Source organism: Epinephelus moara, chromosome 24 (assembly GCF_006386435.1).
Source record: "Epinephelus moara isolate mb chromosome 24, YSFRI_EMoa_1.0, whole genome shotgun sequence".
Lineage (NCBI taxonomy): Eukaryota > Metazoa > Chordata > Actinopteri > Perciformes > Serranidae > Epinephelus > Epinephelus moara.
In genome coordinates this window covers 16,814,798-16,834,294 of record NC_065529.1, presented here as the reverse complement: position 1 = coordinate 16,834,294, position 19,497 = coordinate 16,814,798, and the positions used below count along the sequence as shown (strand labels likewise).

At 45.0% G+C, this 19,497-nt stretch overlaps 1 protein-coding gene across 2 annotated transcripts in view; it reads right to left on the bottom strand.

The window, feature by feature from the left end:
- The window catches only part of foxp4 (forkhead box P4), a 105,795-nt gene that overhangs the window by 22,779 nt on the left and 63,519 nt on the right, over positions 1-19,497 (bottom strand). The window contains exons 4-8 of one of the 2 annotated variants that reach the window (XM_050037173.1): positions 14,193-14,315; positions 11,058-11,189; positions 5,734-5,872; positions 1,750-1,951; positions 658-756 (exon numbers count right to left, since the gene is read on the bottom strand). In XM_050037173.1, the coding sequence (XP_049893130.1) occupies positions 658-756; positions 1,750-1,951; positions 5,734-5,872; positions 11,058-11,189; positions 14,193-14,315 (695 nt within the window). The remainder of the gene's footprint in view (positions 1-657; positions 757-1,749; positions 1,952-5,733; positions 5,873-11,057; positions 11,190-14,192; positions 14,316-19,497) is intronic. The other variant, XM_050037174.1, reaches the window with a different exon arrangement.

The window sequence follows — 19,497 nt, the reverse complement described above, 5'->3', positions numbered from 1 at the left end:
GTGTATGTGTGTGTGTGTGTGTGTGTGTGTGTGTGTGTGTGCACGTGTGTGTGTGTGGGGACTGGGATGGGGATTCTCCCAAATCAACATCAGAAGGTTGTCTAACAAAAACCATTTGTCTCGCAGATGGAAACATGTCTCTCTCCCTCTCCCCTTGCCTCTTCGCCTCTTCCTGATCATATGTGCTGGCTGAGGTTGGAGCGTGTGTGCGTGTGTGTGTGTGTGTCTGCACGTGTGTGTGTGTGTGTGCTGGCTGTGGTTGAGTCAACTCAGAAGCAGCTCAGACAGCAGACATGACAAACTGCTGGCAACCACATTCTCCTCCACATCAGCCATGCATTAGCTTAGCAGGCTAACACACTAGTAATGCTACCCTCTTCGACTCTACTGAAGCCAACTCTGTGGGGACACCAGCAGCACCCTGTAGCTGCAGTATGACAGTATGTGACATATTTGATCGACTAATAGAAGCTCCTTTTTTATTGATACTCCCACCAAGACCCCCTCCAGATTTAAGTCAGAGGTCAAGGTCAGCAATGCCCCTGGAGCAAACTGTGAGTCAGTGCTAAAGGACACTGCAGTCCACCCTCCAGTAATGTGTCTTTCCGTGATGTCCACTCATGTGCATGTATGTGTGAGTGTGTATGTGCTACTCACTGGCTGCTGGGGGGTTGGCCGCCTTTGGAGTAAAGGGGGACATGATCATCTCCGCTGTCTGCCTTGGTGAAGGAGGATATCCACTCAAACAGTCTGGCTCTTAAAGACGAAGACAAGCCCATGAGCAGCCAACAAAGCCATGGGACAACACAGCCCTCGCACTCTGTGTAGTGCGAGCACTCCTAGCACATGCATCCCCAGTATGTCAACAGGCTAACAAGGCAATCATCTCTACAGCAAACTCACATCTACAAATATAGATGACTCGAACAAATAGCTCCAGATTTCTACCAGATGGCCTGCATCCACCATCCTCTCCTCTCCTCCATACTATACTTGCATGTGGTTGACAGCATACTGGCAGAACATACTGAACCCAAAACACCTCCTATCAAATGAGCTGAGAGACGTTTACACCCTGGTGATGTGTGATATGCTGCATGTGCGTGTTTTGTGTTTACGTGCGTAGGTATGGAGGAACAGCTAAAAGCTAAAAGTTAAAAGTCCGAAAATGACATGGCAAGAGTGTGTGAGTTAGATAGACTGCAGGTCACACAGAGGACGGACGCACTATTATAGTGTGGATGTTTTAAAGGAGCTGTATGCAGCATTCAGAACATCAATATGGCAACAAACCACTGTTTGCTCCGTAAACATACAGAGGAGTGATGACGTCCTGAGGAGAGAATGAGTTCTTGCTCACTGTCTGTGTGCTGTAATCCGAGCTTCTCTGTTTATCGTTGTGGTAGATGGTCTGGTCACACGTCAGTGTTGGTGCACATGAGTCCCTCTAAGTATATTCCACTGGCTAGCTCATTGCTGCCACTTTACACTGCACTCATGCCGTTACTGCTGACATTTGGACGGTGTCATCACTGAAGCATAGCACCCACCCTCTGGTTTCCCTCTGATTAACAATGTTAGCTCTGACAGCACTGTTGCCATTGTTAGCACTGTTTATTGAGTTAGCACCATTCACAGCTAGCCTCCATGTTGAGAACCATGTGCAGACTAGATTTTAAATCATAGACATGCTCTGAATGTCTCATACAGCTCCTTTAAGTATTTTTGACATAGTGAACATAACTGTACCTGTCTCTCTTTGGGGTGTGGCTCTGTCCGTTGGCCAGGCTGTGCAGTGGGATGTGAGCGCTGGCAGCTTTGGGGAAGGCTGAGGTAGAATTGGAGCTGTTGGTGCTCAAGTCCAGGCCCTCGGCCTGTTTCAGGGCCTCCTCACTGCTCGGCACCCCCGACACCTCCTTCCACAGCTGTTGGAGGTCCGACGGACACATTGCTGCAGAGAAGGAATGCACTGTTATCCTTGGCAGCCTAACTTTGTTGATTAGTTTCACATGTTCAGTGTGAATATGATTATAGGATATTAAAGTTAAAGATATACTGTGCAGGATTTTCCTGAAAAACAAAGTATATGGTCATATAAAAGTAATCCCTCTCAGTGAGCTCCCTTATGACCCACTAGAAGTGTGAGGCTGTGTATTAATCTCCAGAGACTCTGCCCTCTACCTGTGTTTTCTTATTTTCTTCTTGGTTTGCTGTATCCTGGATGTTCCTGGGCCTGTAGCACCTAGCCAATAGCAGTGCACAGGTGAGGTCGAGACTTTCTAAAAAGGTAGTGACCAGACGTTGGACTGTGAGCAGCACACATCCACAAAGAAGCTAGGAAAATCGCAGACCCAGAGCCGAAAAAACGCAAATATAGCAGGGTGAACACAAGGCAGAAGAAGCTTGTTCCAAATAAGAGTGAATCCGGGGTTGGCTTTCACTTTTTCTGGCGAGCACCGAAAAAGATGATGGGGATAAAGAGTGATGTAAAGGTAGCTTTTTTTTCCTGTTGGACAGGTAGGTGCCAGTAGTTAGCTTAATTAGCTTGCTAAAGTATCGGCTTTTCCATGCAACAAATGCAACGTGCCTACAACAGTAGCTTGTAGTGTACATACTAGAGTTGTTGCGATACTACTATCGGCATTGCCTTGGATTCGGCCTACAATGCTGGATCGGGTATCGGCAGGTATGCAAGTCCATGCACCCATCGGACACAACCGCATATTAACACATAGATAAGCCAGCAGCTTTTCTGCCACTCTAAAATGATAGTCTACAAAGCAAGTTACGCTGTTCAGCCACTACTGTTTTAGAGCTGATTTCTGATTTTGTATAACATTAGCAAAATGCCAACAATTTGCTAGTTTCTATGGCATTCAATCTCTGTATGTATATGTTCATGTTTTAGTTTAGCCAAAGCCATGCCATTGAACAACAGCAATCATTTCACACCCATACAGGGTTAGTAGCATGCAGGTTTCAGGTTCAGATATCAGGATCAGTATTCCAAAGAAAAAACTGGTATTGTAACATCTCTAGTATGTACAAGCAGTGTAGGGAGGAGGGACCCAGTTTGAATGTTGTGATTACAAACGGACCAACAAATCCTGCACAGTATACCCTTAATTTAAGCTCATTCAAACAAAGCTAAGAAGAAATGTGGTTAACAATAAATCAGATGAGACAAAATATCAACAGAATCAGCCACAAACAGACACACTGTAAATAAACTGATGTCACAGAGAGCTGCGGCAAACTATTCTAATCCACATAAAACACACATGCAACTATTACAGCCCCCTGGGAGTGGTTAAGAGAGGAAAATAGGCCAAACTAAAACAGAGCAAAAGTTAATTTCTGCATGTTTTTGTTATCTTTCCAGATATCCACTATTCCCCAACTCTTTCCTAATCTCTGCTGGCAATTGCTACCGTCCACCAGCACCACTGCTCCTGTCACGACCACTACTTGTCTGAGCAGGGTGGGTGCACACTTCGAGTTCTTTCTAGTCGCAGCTTTGTTATTTCTGCTCCAATTTCACAGTGAGAGAGACGCCTAAAATGCCACAGCCTACTCCGATGGATCTTACCATGCTCGTACGCACGCACACAGCCCCACACACACATCTGCGCATACACATACACACATACACAGATCTCGCAGCAATCCAAATATTATGTCTGCTTTGTCTGCATTCTTCTGTGGTCCCGCCAAAACAAAAGTTCTCACTCTGGAGGAATGAGGCGGTGTGTGCACAGATTTCTGTACGTCTGTGTGTGTGTGTGTGTGTGTGTGTTATCCAAGAAACCCGACCAATCTGTGGACACGCCCAGAGAGTGAAAGTGTAAAGTAGTTAAAGGATTGTTAGATAAACTGTTTCCTCTTCTGACTTATCAGACTGGCTCATACCACATGCATTAAATTATAAATAAGAAAGACAAATGCAACTTTAGAGAATGAAACAGATTTTGGTGAAAGTCAACAGTTTACTGATGTGTGAAAAGCAAGCAAAGTCAAACTGTAAACAGGCTGAGAGCAGAACAGATTTCTAAACAAAAATAAATCTTGATTTTGTGTGCTTTCAGGTGAAAAAGCACAAATTCCCCCAGCTAGTGTTGACACATACAAATTATTTGCTTGGATAAGAGTGCTTTTGTTGCTAACTGTTGTAACGTACACACCCACATCTGGCTGCGAGGGTCGTATTTCTTTCACATTGATGTCTGTAGACGTGAGACACGCTAGGAAGTAGCTTTAAGTTACTCAGAAGGTGGGGTCTAACAGGATAAAGTCAAAACTAATGGATTTTTTTTTGTATGAGAGTGAAAAAACTGCTGAAACACTCTCACAATGCTTCGTCTGTGCTTAGAAAAACTGTTTGATTCTCATTCAGATACGTTTAATCCTCTCTCTGTTTTATTTTTTGCCACGAACTTTGCAGTGATGAGATATCTACGAGGTGCCACCATTACTGCAGTAAGAGAAATAAACAAAAACCACAGCAGCAGGACCCCCCCTCATGTCACCCCCCCCACAACCACCACCACCAACTACCCACCGGACACAACAGCCTTTTGAGGCAGGGCAGTAGTGTGTGCACTTGTGTGTGTAAGTGCGAGTGTTTATGCATGTGTGTTTGTGTGTTTGTGTGGCATGGCTGGTCAGAGGAATGCTCTGGCTCACGCCTGGCTGAGCCGTCACAATGGACCGGCTCTTTCACACTGCAGGGAAATTCCACTCTGATACAGAGGGAGAGAGGGAGAAAGAGAAGGAGATGCCAAAGCCGAATCTTTGCAGCTATCTAAAAAGTAACACTCCTATCCTTTTCGTTTGTTTTCAATTTGAATATAACTATTTTTTTTCACCCTCTCTGTAAACTGGTTATTCCACGTACCCTTCATTAGACACACACACACACCCTGCCCCTGAGCACTTAAACAAACACATGCACTAATCACACTGAAGTTTCTCCTCAATTCTTGGGTGCTGTGTGAAGCTTATTTGAAATGAACTTTTTAGAAATTAAATTGATTAGACTGAGTAGCTTTTATCAGATTCAGATTACAGAGTGACTATGAGAGTGTGTGTGTGAGAGAAGGAGAGAGATCAGACACACGGAGGGAAGGAAACTGCTCTGTTTGGTCAACTCAGTCAGCGCTTTAGCAATGTTACGGCCACTTTAGAGCCCCTAAAGCATTTTCTTTGCGTGAGGCAGTGTGTGTGTGCGTATTAGACATTACTGTGTACAGACAAAAGTGGACGAAGTCACACATATACACACACACTCGCGAAGGGCGGGCCAGTCAACAGTCAACATTTATCGCTCTAAAGCCACGCTGACAAAATGAAGGACTGTGGGAGACGTTACATATAGGAACAAAAAAAATCCAGTGGGCACAGCAATAGCAAAACGATGATGTTCTTGTGTCTGGCTAATCTCAAGTACGCACACACACACACTCCCGCAAGCACATGCACACACCTCCAAGCAGGGGGCTTAGTGGCATATTTTACCTATTATCCAAATGAGTACCTTCCACAAACCCACCAATCAGGTTCCCTTTTATCTTTTATAGGCTGTTTAACTTAACAGGCATCACATGCGGCACTGGGTACAGGCCTGTATGTGTGTGTGTGCTCAGTTACGACCATGTCTGTATGCATATTTGTTAAGGATGTGTTTGTGCCACTGAGTGTATATGGATGCATATGTGTGTGTGTGTGTGCACGTACCTTGCTGCAGAGACTGCATGGCAGCGGTGGGCTGCAGTGGGACCAGGCCTTGTCTCTGGAGGTTGAGGATGTGCTGCTGCTGAAGCTGCTGCATCTGGATCAGCTGCTGCTGGAAGGCCAACTGCTTACTGCCTAACTGCTGAGGGACAGAGGACAGAAGAACAGACGGTAGAAAAGTTATCAAGTTACATATTACTTCCATGTACATCCAGTTATTTTCCCACTTTAAAAAAAACATTAACACCAATAACTAATATTTATAAAATGCAGCACCCAGTAGTCCTTGTTCAAAATGCTGAAGTATGTACTAATAAGCTCTCTTCTCATTTTGGCACACACAAAAAAGTCAAACCATGTAAACTAAACTAATGCAGGTCTGCAAAAATCTTCTTGCAACCACAACAAACTCTGAAAACAATCAAATTTTGTAAAAGTGTCACATTTTTCAATGGTAGTTTTGAACAAAATGCCAGATTTTAACAACAGTTGCCCTTTGGTTTTTTAAATTTTATATCTACAAAGAAGCCCCTCCCTGTTCTGTTATTATGATCTGAATGATCTGCTTGTCCCATTACATCATTCAGTCTCAACAAATTCAAGTAAAAAGTCACTAACACCATAAAAATAAATAGTCCTGTATTAGAATGAAGAAAATCCTGATGCTGTGAGGACCCTGAGGATGAAGAGAAGGAGGTAAGGGAATGAGGGAGCTTGAGGGGAGAGTGGGAGAGACTACGCGGCGCGTGGCGATAGTGTCGGTGTGTGTTGCGGTGATAAATGTCCCCTTTCCTGCCCTCCCAGTCTGAGGCAAACCTGGCCTGCGCTGCGCTTTTTGAAGTCCCCTCCGACCAACCCCCCAGAGAGATGGACTTTATCTCTCACAGATAACTAGTGGAGAGGAAAAATAAATAAATACAACTTGAGGAACTGCGCATTGTGTGTGTGTGTGTGTGTGTGTGTGTGTGTGTGTGAGAGAGAGAGAGAGAGAGTGGCAAGCTGGAACTCTTTGAACAGAGAGGATCTCACAGGAAGGGCAGATAGGTCACTTCCTTTCAGACTTGGTGCCTGGGGAGAAGAAGTGTGATGGCAGTGTGTTTGTGTGTGGGAGGGGGCGTAGAGGAGAAAGCACAACAACTATTCTTTACAGAAGAGAAACAGAGGAGGGGAAAACACCTTTTTACCATACAATGCTTCAATAGAGTTTAGTTTCAGGTTGCAAGTTCTCAGGCTAATTGAAAATATTTTAGTATTTGTATTATATTATTTGCTTGTTTTGACAGCTACTGTTTTGTAATGAAAGTACAGTAGGACAGGTACAACATTCAAATATATTTACATATCACCAGATTTTACTTAAACTGTAACTATAACTCACAAATCAAGAAGTTGTGAGACAAAAATAAAGACAAAGGCAAAACAAAACAACAAAATAAGACAAAAAAAGAGAAGACTGTTGTTATATAGTGGAGATGTACAAGTTATAGATCCATCAGCGTACTAAAAGGCCCAGTGTGTAGGATTTAGGGGGATATATTAGCATAAATAGAATATAATATAATAAGTATGTCTTCTTTAGTGTATAATCACCTGAAAATAAGAGTTTTTGTTACCTTTAAATGAGCCATTTATATCTACATAGGGAGCGGGTCATGTCCACAGAGATCTCCATGTTGTACCTCCATGTTTCTACAGTAGCCCATAACGGACAAACCAAACACTGGCTCTAGATAGGGCCAATCGCAGCCCCTCCGCAATGAGAAGCTGCTTTATTTCGTCTTTTTGCTGGTTTAAATCACCTGGTCCATCTGTTTCAGAAAAGAAGAGACCTCTGCTGATTACTGTTCCTTTAACAGATCAAGTTAGGAAAGACAGATAATACATGAAGTGAACAGGCCAGAGATTTGATTCTTAGGCCCAGTCCCATTTCTACCCCTTATATCTTCCACTTATTTGAGTTTGAGTATTGAGTGCTCTCGTTTGTGAGATAACCCTTGATGAGGGAAGTGAGAAGTATTAGGGTAGAGATCTTTCCCTGAGAAATGAGACACCACTTCATGCAAATTGCCGTGGCCGACGTGCAGGCATACGTCACACATAGTAGCGACGCAAGATACCGCTAGTCATTCAGGTTTGAAAATGCCAGTTCCAGCACTTGTGTTGTGGCATGTGCTATGTTTACTCTTCTCCGTCTGATGAATCAACGGAGAAGAAATGCTGAAAACAGGAGGCGCCTATGACGTCTTCTAGTTCTGATCGATTTTGTTCTGGTAAGTCGATTTCTTTAAATATTTTGACACTGTGTTCAACCGAGTTGCTGTTGAGTTTACGCTAGTCCAACTATCTGTTGTTTGTATAGCCTACATTCCGATCGTACAGTCACAAATTGTTTTCCAAAACTTGCTGAAGTTGCTGACTTTGCAAGGTGTTCTGGGAAATTTCATCTTCCACCTCATTGTAAGTGTGGGTTGGGGCTCCCTTGGAATCCTGGGCGGATTTTAAGTGTTGGAAACCACTTCCACTACCTCAACTCTGTTTTGGGACACCACTAGCCTAAAAATGAACGTGCACAACCAAGTGCAAGTGTGTATTTCTAGGAGAAGTGTGGGTATTGGGACAGTCCCTTAGTCTGGAGGATTGGTTGACAGGTTATTGAAATACTCAATAAATGGTCTCTAGAGCTTAAAGAAAACAACAGTGGCTCTCCTTTGAGAGAATTTTACTTTTTCTCCAAGCTTAAAAAAACCATCACATCATTCAACCAGATTGAAAAGGAGGACAGTAATAGCCTTCTTCTTGCTAAGAGTGTTGTAAAGGCAATTATATCTCCACTGGGCTCACAAAGGCAATTCTGAGGATTCTAAGAAACGAGGAGTAACGCGACAATAAGCGAGAAGTGGTGAAAATTCTAGGAATCTCTACTCAGGGCGCCCAGAATTTTTAGGCCCATGTACACAGAGAACCCATAACACTGTTGCGACAGTGACCCTCCATTACGTCGGCTTTGCTTTTTTCACACAGACCCAAATAATTTGTTAAAATTTGTGTACTCCTTTAGTAACAAAGTGCAAACTGAGTACTACACAAGGGGTGTTGAGAACACAGACAAAATCTGCCATGCTTACATAATTAAGACCTTTGAAGGAAACTGCCAAATTCCCATTTGTTGCAATAAACGGTCTATCATGATCAGAATATCCTGACTGAACAGTTTCCTACCGTCTTCCTCTTTTTTCTCTCACTCCCCTCCCCACCCCTCCTTTTCTACTTGTCTGTCCATTTTATTTCTTCCACTCCCCCCTCTGTCTCTCATTCCCTCCTGAGATATGGCTATGGTTCTTTAAAACACACATTGTGTGTGTGTGTGTGTGTGTGTGTGTGCCTGTGTTCTGTTTACATTAGCTGTGGCTGAGTGGCCAAAGCTAGCGCAGTAACAGGCTGTCAATGTGATTTATGAGCACATCACACACTGTCTGAGCCTGCCAGTCACACAGACGCACACACACATACATATAGAAGGACACTCACAGACAGACACGTGCGCACACACACACACACACACACACACACACACACACACACACACTGTAGATGGACACTCGCAGACAGACACACACAGGCACACATCTCTAGCGATGGTCAGAGCCACTTCATTAAGCTGACTCCTGACCAGTCCCAAATGCACCGGTGACACACACAAACATCGACTCTACACACACATACATACTCCTTCTTTCAATGCATCACTTCCACGCAGACAAGAAAGTGAAGAGGAATTGCAAGAAAAGGAGGGAAAAGGGCAAAAAGTCACAGCCACTCGAGCACAAACACTCCAAAAGGCAAAGGAGAGATTTTCTGTTTCATTCTCCCTCTGTCCTCCACTGTCGTCTTTGTCTCTACCTCTTCTCTTGTTTTGTGGGTGTGTTAAAGGCATGCTGGAATCTCAAATCATCTTCCACACTTGATCCGCCTAACACTACTCTGACCAGGAGAAGTTTATAGGGTAAGAGTTCTTGGCTGATTGCAGGTTTACAAAAACTCCAAGCTGTACGTAAATGAAACACACCTCCTGCCTCAATATCTGACAGCACCTGCTCGACCAGGAGAGAAACAGGAGTCCACTAAAAAGGCATTTTTGTTTTGATTGACGTCTCACGGCAACTGAAAAACACTGACTGCTGGAAATGGCCTTAGTCATATCAGCTGTATGCAGCTCTGCGGGGAGGCATATTCCCTCAAGTGTATGTGTTTGTGCGGTGAACCGTCACACATCAAAGCCTCTCCCTCTCTGCGTGTATGTGTAGCCGTGTGACCGGTGTTTGCACTTGTCTAGTTGTTACAGGACAACAAACCTGAAAACTGGGACAGCGGCAGAGAGGAGGGAGAAAAAGGGAAAGCGATTCAGACACCCTCTCAACATGCGAGTCAACCACAACTGGTTTGCTTTGGTCACGGTCGAGTTGGTTGACCGCTGTCGGCGAGGAGTTTGTGGGGCGGGGTGTGTGGGTGTGTGTGGGGGGAGGTCTGCCCACTGGGAGAGGAGGGGATGAGGAAGAGGAGGAGAAATCTAGGATGTGTCTCCTCATGCGTTTATCAGAAAAGTCTCATGAGGCCCCTCTCCCTAAGTCTGTCTCCGGCGCGTTCCTCTGTGTGCTCTGTAATTCTGGTGAATGAGCATTCATGGAACTGTTATACACATGCACAAACAGGCACACACACACTCCCGTACACGCAGGTTATGACAGTAATCTTGTCTCATCGATTGAGATCCTCTTTTTTTGATCCTAGTTGATCCTCTGATAGCCTACTACACCACAGCTGTAGTTAAACCTGGTACAGGGTGTGTGTGTTAATGCATATTTGTGTGTGTGTGAGGGAGAAAAGAGAGCAAGGGAGGCTCCTAATGCTGGCGGGGTTAATTGACAATTAAAAGAGTGGCAGACCCCTCCTACAGAGAGATTTCACCTCGGGCTTAGAGCTGAAGGCATGCAAATGAATACTTTGGCAGGGTAGCGTATGGCTTAGCGCAGCGCTCCTTCACTGGCTCGACATGGCACGCCAGTAGAAGAAATGAAAATCCATATTTACTAATCCCTGTATTGAGACAAGCTTGTACACACAACAATAAACCAGAGAAAAGGAGGATGAGAGGAGAGAAGGGAAAATAGAGCTAACATATTGTATTTATAAATCCTATACATTAAATCCTCCATGTGATTTTTTCCCTTCTGCTGACTCCCATGTCAACCGCTTTTACTGCGTTTAAGGGTACTCGTGTACTTCAGAGTGTACTTGAGCTGAGTGAGTGTGTACTTGGTGAAGTTCACCTCTTTTGCCGCCTGCTTCCCGGCCTGCTGCTGCTGCTGTTGCTGCTGCTGTTGCTGCTGCTGCTGCTGCTGCTGCTGAGTCAGAAGCTGGAGATGCAACTGCTCCTGCTGCTTCTTGTAGTACTCCTGTAACTAGAGACAGGCACGGAAAGGGGGAGGCAAGGAGGGGGAGAGAGGTGGGGGAGAGGAGATGGAGAAATATGAGGCGAGTGAGTCACAACACACTTTGTATCAACCTCAACAATGCCGCAGCCGTCCAACAGTGAGACGCCCCGACTATAGTCAGACACCGTAACTTGAATGGGAGTCTGAAGGAATGCAGTTGCTTTCTACTTCTCTCGGTGAAGGCTGCGGCTTATTGTTGTGGCGGTGTGTGCGGTTTATTGAGAAACCGCACACAACAAGCAAACGCAGACCTGTCAAAGACGACCGCTGGAGAATATCATGGAGCCATTAGACTGTGTCAAGTTGTGTTGTAAGGTGATTGTGTGTGTCAAAGCTACTGTATATATATAATGCTGAAACCTCCTTGGATTATTCACATAGAGTCCATATGCTGTATATGTAATGGATATGATATGACAGAAATACACCTGCACGCACGCACTGCATCGCGGCATTGCAAAGGAGAAGCTAACATAATTGGAGAATATAGAAAAAGATAAATGTGAGGATTGGAAGATGAGTCCTGGTGCAGACACACACACACACACACACACACACACACACACACACACACACACACACACACACACACTCGCACAGTCTCTATGACTGAACAAGACCGTTCTTAGCCTACAGGGAAAAATACATATGGATATTTTCTTCTGTGAAATACTTGAAGCTCTTACTGTATTTACTGTACTGCTGTCATAAAACACCTGCTAGGACTGTGCGTGCTTGTGTGTGTGTGTGTGTGTGTGTGTGCATGAGAGTGACTGAAGTTTTCTACACTCCTATTTGTTCTTCACCTATAGCATTTTCTTTGCTGCAAAGAACTAGGGTGCAAATACTAAATGGAATAAATTTAAAACTACAGCATTTTGCATTGCAGTCTAATTTATGGAAACACACACACACACATTTATTAATGATTCACACATACTCATACAAACACACACACACACACAGTCTCCTCTGACTGGCCACAGCTTGTCTGTTTGTTTGACTTACTAATCACTAATTTACTCAGGAAGCTCCATTAAGATTCTAATCTTGCTGAGAGGAGAGCAAGGCGGACAGGGAGAAAAAAACCTCACACTGACCGCAGTGTGTGTTTGTGTGTGTGCGAGGGGGGGGCTATCCTCTTGAGAACAGCCTGTACATGTGTCCGTCTGCAGTTTGTCTTTGTTTCATGGTGCGTCAAATGTTCAAAGAGGCTTTTCAGCAGAGAATGACTTCACAGCGCAGCAGTTGTTTCGGTCTCTCATCCGTCTGACCCTACAGTGAGCGCACTACACACCACTGCCCATCCTCACCACACACACACACCCTGTGTAACGTGATGGTCCTGCTCCTTCTGTGTTTTACATTTCCACTTTCAATCTTATCCCAGCCATTGCTTCAATTTCGCATAATTTACTGTGCTTTTGTAGGATGAAGTTCCCTCATCTCTTGTCCTTAATTTATTTTAAACGCAGGACTCATTCCTTCTTGCTGCTCCTTCTTTTCCATCTGTCTCTCCTCTCTTTTATCGCTCCTTAGGCCGAGTTAATCTCTCTTTTCCGCGTCACTAGCCCCGATCGCCTCCTCATCACACAGACAAATGCGTATGCAAGCACACACACGTCGTCCACACACACACACACACACACACTTGGCTGGAGAGTGGTGAGTTGAGGGAATAATTAAGTGATAATTAAGGTCTTTTTAATGATTTGATTCAGTGGCTCTGTGCATTAAGAGTATGTGTAAGTGAGGCACTCACCTCTCCAGCCTATTACCATGACCTTGACTTTAGTGAACACACTCAGAAAGAAAGGCAGAGCAGCTGTAGCATAAGTAAAGGTTAGAGGAAACTTAAAGGTTAAAACACACACACGCAGACACACATGCAAGTGCACAAATGAATGCCCGCACAAACACACAACTGCAGCAGTGGGCCGTAAACCTTACTTACACACTCTTACACAATGCTGTATTGCCATGGGGATATGAAATTTAATGCTTCAGTGAGTGATATGTTGGTTGATTGTTTCGTGTGTGCGCACGCGCGCGTGTGTGTGTGTGTGTGTGTGTGTGTGTGTGTAAAAGTGCCTGATTTGCAGATATACACTAAGAGCAAGTCCATACTGTGGTTAATTAAGTGGGAGAGCAATGTTAAACTCAGTGGTTTTAATAGTGGGAGTGTAATGTGTGTGTGTGCATGTAAGTGTATGTGTGTGTGTGTGTGCATTATCAACCCCCTTTTCCCCCCACCTCCTTTTTCCTCGTTAGAGAAAAAAAGAGCTGGTGAAGAGGTTCTTAGCCATCTGCATGTCTGTTTCCAGAAAGCCAGCACATTTCACATTTCCATTATGATACATGTTGTCAGATCTTCCCACTGCAATTTATACTTGCCTAAAGCTACCGCTCCTTATTAAATCTACTGTCTGCTCCGGCCTTGCCTGGCGTTTGTATGTATGTATTTTCTCGGCATCCCCTACGCCGTAATTACTTCTCTGTCCCCGCTCTGTTAATAGTCCTCTTCACAGCCTTTTACAAGGTTGCGTGTGTAGGTAGGAGGTCACAGGTTGGCGCAGCTGAGTATTTGACAGATCTGTTGCAGATGAAGAGTGTTTATTGGTTTGTGTCGACATGACAACCCCTCTCTCACCTGCCGGGCATCAACACACACTTCTGAATCACTATGATTCACTGGGTGATGCTGAAAAGCGCACGTGTGTGTGTATGTGTGTGTGTATGTGTGCCTGCAGGAGCATGCACATTTTCCTAGCAACAATGCTAAAGAGGAGGTACTCGAAAATGACAATGTGTGTATAAGTGGATATGTGGATGTGTATTTATCTTCAAAGATCTCCGAGCATTGAATAAGATACAATCACGCCCAGTATGTGTCAGCGCCTACTAAAACAGACACATCCAAACATGTCAGCCTGGGACCGGGTCCAACAAGAGTGTGTGTGTGTGTCTTACCTGCTGTAGCATTAGAGCCTGCTGTTGCTGCAGTAGGGCCTGGAGCTGAGGGGGAGACAGGATCTGTTGCATCTGCTGAGGAGTGATCATCTGCGGACTCATCATAGCCATGGACACAGGCACCTGAAGGCAACACGGCACACAGAAATTTGTTAGATTATTCGCACTAGCTTGCAAAAGTAGGACAACTCAATCAATGGGTTAAGCTTTGTGTGAGAAGACCCAGCCGGCACAGCGAGCTTTAAGCATGACTGTGCCTGCAACTGAATGCTCAACTCAAAACAAACAGTGTGAATGGCGGCTGTACAGTATGCTGGTATGGACAGGTTAAGTTAGAGAGGTGTGTTGTCTCTTATTCTCCGTTGTCAGTCACCGCTAAGAAGAGCTGGCAACATCAGACAAAGACACGTATTGTTGACACTTTCCTCCACAAGGATGGAATTGTGGTGGGGAAAAAAACAACAAAAAGTGGCAATTTCTGCAGGCAGATAAAAGGACAGATATGCAATCTCCCTATAAAATATAAAATCTTATCTGCTTTTATAAACACATGATTAGGACTGCCTCCGATTCTCTTTTCCACACAGTCAAGCCTGGCTAAGAAGAAAGGAACAACAAAGTGGCTATCTGATGAGATGTCTATCTCATCAGATAGAGCTGCAGGCAGGCAAAGACGGAGAGAGAGAGACAGAGAGAGTGAGAGGACTGAGAGAGGAACATAGTGATTCTCACAGATGTGTTGTGCAAGCACTCTTAATGCACATGCATTGTACACAGAGACGGGCAGAGATGCTAATCTGATGACAAACACCGCAAAACTGGAGACAAACTAACCGCGTAAATCAAAAACTGAGACGCTCACACGCATGCATAAATGCAGACAATCCTGCTGACAAAGTGCTTTTGTATTTATTAACCGAATTAAGGTCTGAGAAAACAATAAAGGGGATAAAGAGACAGAGCAGTTCAGACACTGAGATATTTAGGGGGACTAAGATCGGGATCGAGAGCTGATATTAACTCTGTGTTTACAGGCTGAGTCTTCCCTCCCTCCCTACACATCAATAAACTATACAGCCTTTTCAATACAAATAATCCTGCCTGTTAAGTGGGGATGGCTGTTTTACTGAGGAATACAAGGATGAGTTATCACCTTTGAAATTGCCCATTTATCCATATTCACGCTGTGGTGAAATATCAATCTATCTCATGGTCAAACTGTGTGTGGGCTTGTGTGTGTGTGTGGGCACGCACAAGTGCCAGTGTGTGCGGAGCCTCTCTCCAGAGCAGTCTATCTACTCACCACCTGAGGGGATGGCAGGTAGGGAGGGTGATGGGAGAGGGAATTGTGCAGTAGAGAGCACCAGAGGAGACGAGCTGTCACTGGTAAATTAAATCTGTAAAGAGCTGATTTGACTTTGTAAACAAGATTGGCCATAAATACTAACACCCTCTTTCCCACCTGGCCTCTGTCTCCCCCCCTCCCCTTCTCCTAACCTCCCTCCTTCCATCCCTCTCTGTCTCTTTTTCTCTCTGTGTGTCTGTCAGCGGCCCCACACCCTGCCTTTATCAAAGCAGGCTCCCCTAACTAAACACACTCCCTGCCACATGTATCGGCAACGGGATGGAGAATAGGGTATGTAGATGAATGGGTTGTAGCGCAGGAGTGTGTGCTTTTTGAGCTGAGGGAGAAGTAGAAGAAGAAAAGACAGAGTCAGAGCGGGGGTGAGGCAGGGGAAGGGTGGCGTCGTGGCAGTTGGTAAAGGAGCAGGCAGAGGGGATGGGATGGTGGGGTGCAGTGAGTAAGGTGGGGGCGGTGATGGGTGCCGCTTGGCGTCATGCCAGCTTGCCCCCGCCGCCGGGCCTTGTCAGTCTAAGCTGCCAAATGAAAAGCTGTAATTAATTGCTCTTGTGCATCCCATTCTTCCTCCTTGACAACTCATACATTCTATTTTATACACACCGCCATTGACATTTTCAAGTCACGGGCGTAATAATTACTGGAGTTATAGCACCTTTCTGTGTGTTGGCTGACGCTCTGACGCCAGAATCGAACGCGCGTCCATGTGTGCAAGCGCTGATATACTCTAACGCATGTGTGTCTGTGTGTACATGTGCACGTATGCATGTGTGTAAGGCTGAGTGTGTGTGTGTGTGTGTGTGTGTGTGTGGCAGGCTGAATGCTGAGTAGTTAAGGTTTGACGCCATTAATTGCCCCTATAATCTAATATCACAAAGCGTGGTGATTATGGGGCATGCGTTGCCACCGCCATACGACACCGCCAGCCTGAGAGCGCCGCCACAAAACAAAAGCCTCGCCATTAGCGATTTGACGGGCCAGGACAAAAGCGCTTCACAATGCGGAATTATATTTTCATTCGGCTTTGTCTCTCCCGGTGAATGATTTCTCCCCTTTCATTGGACTGTGAATAGGGAGAGTCTGAAAAGCCGGGCGATTTGAAGTCAGCCATTTATTAAATGCATTTAATTTTTTTTCCCCCCGCTGTCGTCCCATTTTTTTCATGTTGCATGTTAATTTAAAAGAGAGAGATGCGTGGTAGATTAGTGGGAGAGAGGTGAAGCTTGGGGGGGGAGTGAGTGGAGGGGTGAGCAGAGACAGGGGAGAAGGAAGGATACCATCCACACAGTGGAAGAAAGGAAAGAAGGAGGTGGTGAAGGGGAGGGAGATGGGGAGTAAGAGAGGAAATACTTGGTTGAAAAACAGAGAGATGTGTGAGAAGAGTCATACAGAATGAGAAAGCAACCCTACGGAGCAGGTTTGCTGAAGGAGAAAGTGCGGCCTAGAGCTTGAGATGATCGTGGACACACACACACACACACACAGATGCAGGTGAACAATCACACAATCCTGTACAGTAGGTGTTTGATAAATGTGAAAGTTGCACCACTAATAAAAGTAGGATTTTAAACCCGAAGATGTCACTCCTATCATTAACATGCAAGAATCAGTCATACGTACACACACACAAACACACACACACTTGCACACACTGCTGAGGGGTTGGCGGCTGACAGAGGTCAACCCCTGTCTTGGAGTGAGGGAGCCAGGGGGGGGCAGGGAGGGAAGGAGGGAAGGAGAAGAGAAGCGAGAGACAGCCTTGTCGTTTACAGAGAGTGGAGGAGTAATTAGAGGGGTTGTTTGAAGAGGGAGTTTAACTGATTAACAAAGGAAGAGAGGGAGTGAGGGAGTGCCCTAAAGATGTGAAGGAGAAGGAGGAGAAAGGCATGGAGTCCCAAAGGAGCAGAGAGAGAGAAAGAAGGGGGATGTAACTTGCATTTCAATGAGCCTCCATCCCTCTCTCCTCTCCTCCCTTGATGACTTTTCATTCTAACGAGGAGGAAAGCCCCACTTTCCATTTCAGATGAAACCTCGGGAAGAGAGGAAGGAGGGCTATCTGATATTAAACCGGCACGCAGCCGGGGAAATAAGCTCGGTGCAGCTCAGCACCGTGTTTATATTGAGACAGGCTGGTTAAATGGCTGAATCTTCTCTTATTTAGGTGCTAACTTTGGATTCAACACCCTTACCTGTCTTTTAATTGAGGTGTCTGACTACAAGAACACACCCACAAACAGAGCTTCCCTAAGCAGCACTTAATGTACACCAATTATCACATTTAAAATAAAGATGATAAAACACACAAAGCAGCATCCTGTGTGCCCTCAACAGATAGATTTACTGCTTCAGTTATTCACCTCATGCTGGCTCAAAAATGTGCTGCCAGTATGTGGTGTGTAACTGTGTGTGTGTGTGTCTGTGTGTGTGTGAGACGGCCGTGAGTGGTGAGAAGAAAGGAGGCTATAATCAGAATCTAAACAGGCTCTCAGTCTAAATGATGCGGGCCCTGCCTCTGGGTCTATGGGGACACGCAGGAGAGAGGGATAATTGAAAAAATGACAGAGGAGAAAGCAGGAGGAGGAGAGAGAGGTTGACACAGACCTCCTCCCCTCCTCCTCCTCCTCCTCCTTCTACTCCTCCTCCTCATCCCCCTCTCCTGGTAGGAGCAAACCCCAGCGCTGTTTATCCTTGTCACTGAGCATTACCACCTCAAACTGGATGGGATGCCTCCCTTTCTTCTTGTCTCACACACACACACACACACACACGCACGCACATACACGCACGCATACATCTTGGGTGATCGGATCACAAGTGGACACTGTTAAATAAAAGTGTAAACGCCAACCAACCAAGATTCACTGTGATCTTGCTGAGGTGTTCTGGGACACATTTGACCACATATCACTTTTAGTATGAACACTAATGTGTCCTGATGACGCAAGGACATTACCAGAAAATACGCCATCAACGCAGGACGTGGTGATAGCTTTGGTGATGGCACACCAACCAGAGGTGGAGCCAGATGTTGAAAACATTTAGGGCTCAGCCCAAACGGTCCAGGGGCATCCTCCCCTGGGAAGATTTTTTTTTCTCATAGGGCAGCTATATGCACTGTTTTCAAATCATACCAGATAATAGAATGCCAAACAATCTGTACATTATTTGGGAAAACATGATAGTTGCCAAGGAAAAAAAAACATCATGTGGAGCCTACATCCTGTTTTGTTTCTCCAACTGTCTTCATCATTCTGCAACCATAATACAACGAATGCTGAAGTTGACTAAGTTTTACTCCTGCCACCTAAAGAGAGGCACAATCTGTCTGATGATAATATTTTCAAGGTACGAATTTAGAGTAAAACGTGATTACTAATCTCTGAGCGTACTTTTGTTCTACTATGCTGGAGTAGAGTTCACAGAACAAATGTTAATCTGACAATGGGCTACATTTGAATCTATCACATAATAATCTGAGCTGCCTTAAATTTAAATGAAGGATCCCCAACAATGCCAAGTAAATGTGGTCTTTAATACTCTGAACTGAATATTAGGCCAACAGAGGAACATTTACTCAATCATATTTGAGTTCTTAAGGAAGAAGCTTTGATTCAGGCCTTTTGAGAAAACATTCGAGGCCCCAGAAGCCTCCACCAGCTCCGCCCCTGCCACCAATGCCCTTTAACTTGCCCATATTACGACAACTTGGACAAAGTGTTGTGTGACCGTCTATTGTTTTGCCCTGTGGAAGGAGATATGTAGGATTCTGTTGACAGTGATATCTCCAGCTGTAATAACACAACCGCTGATGTGACTGGTGAGAGTTTGGACATAATAACTGTGCACGGGGCCCTTTGACCTTCCAGCGGAAGTGATGTAGGCGTTGATGAAATCTGAACAGAAGTAGTGAGCTGGAGACACATTATAGACGCAGGTGTGAACGGT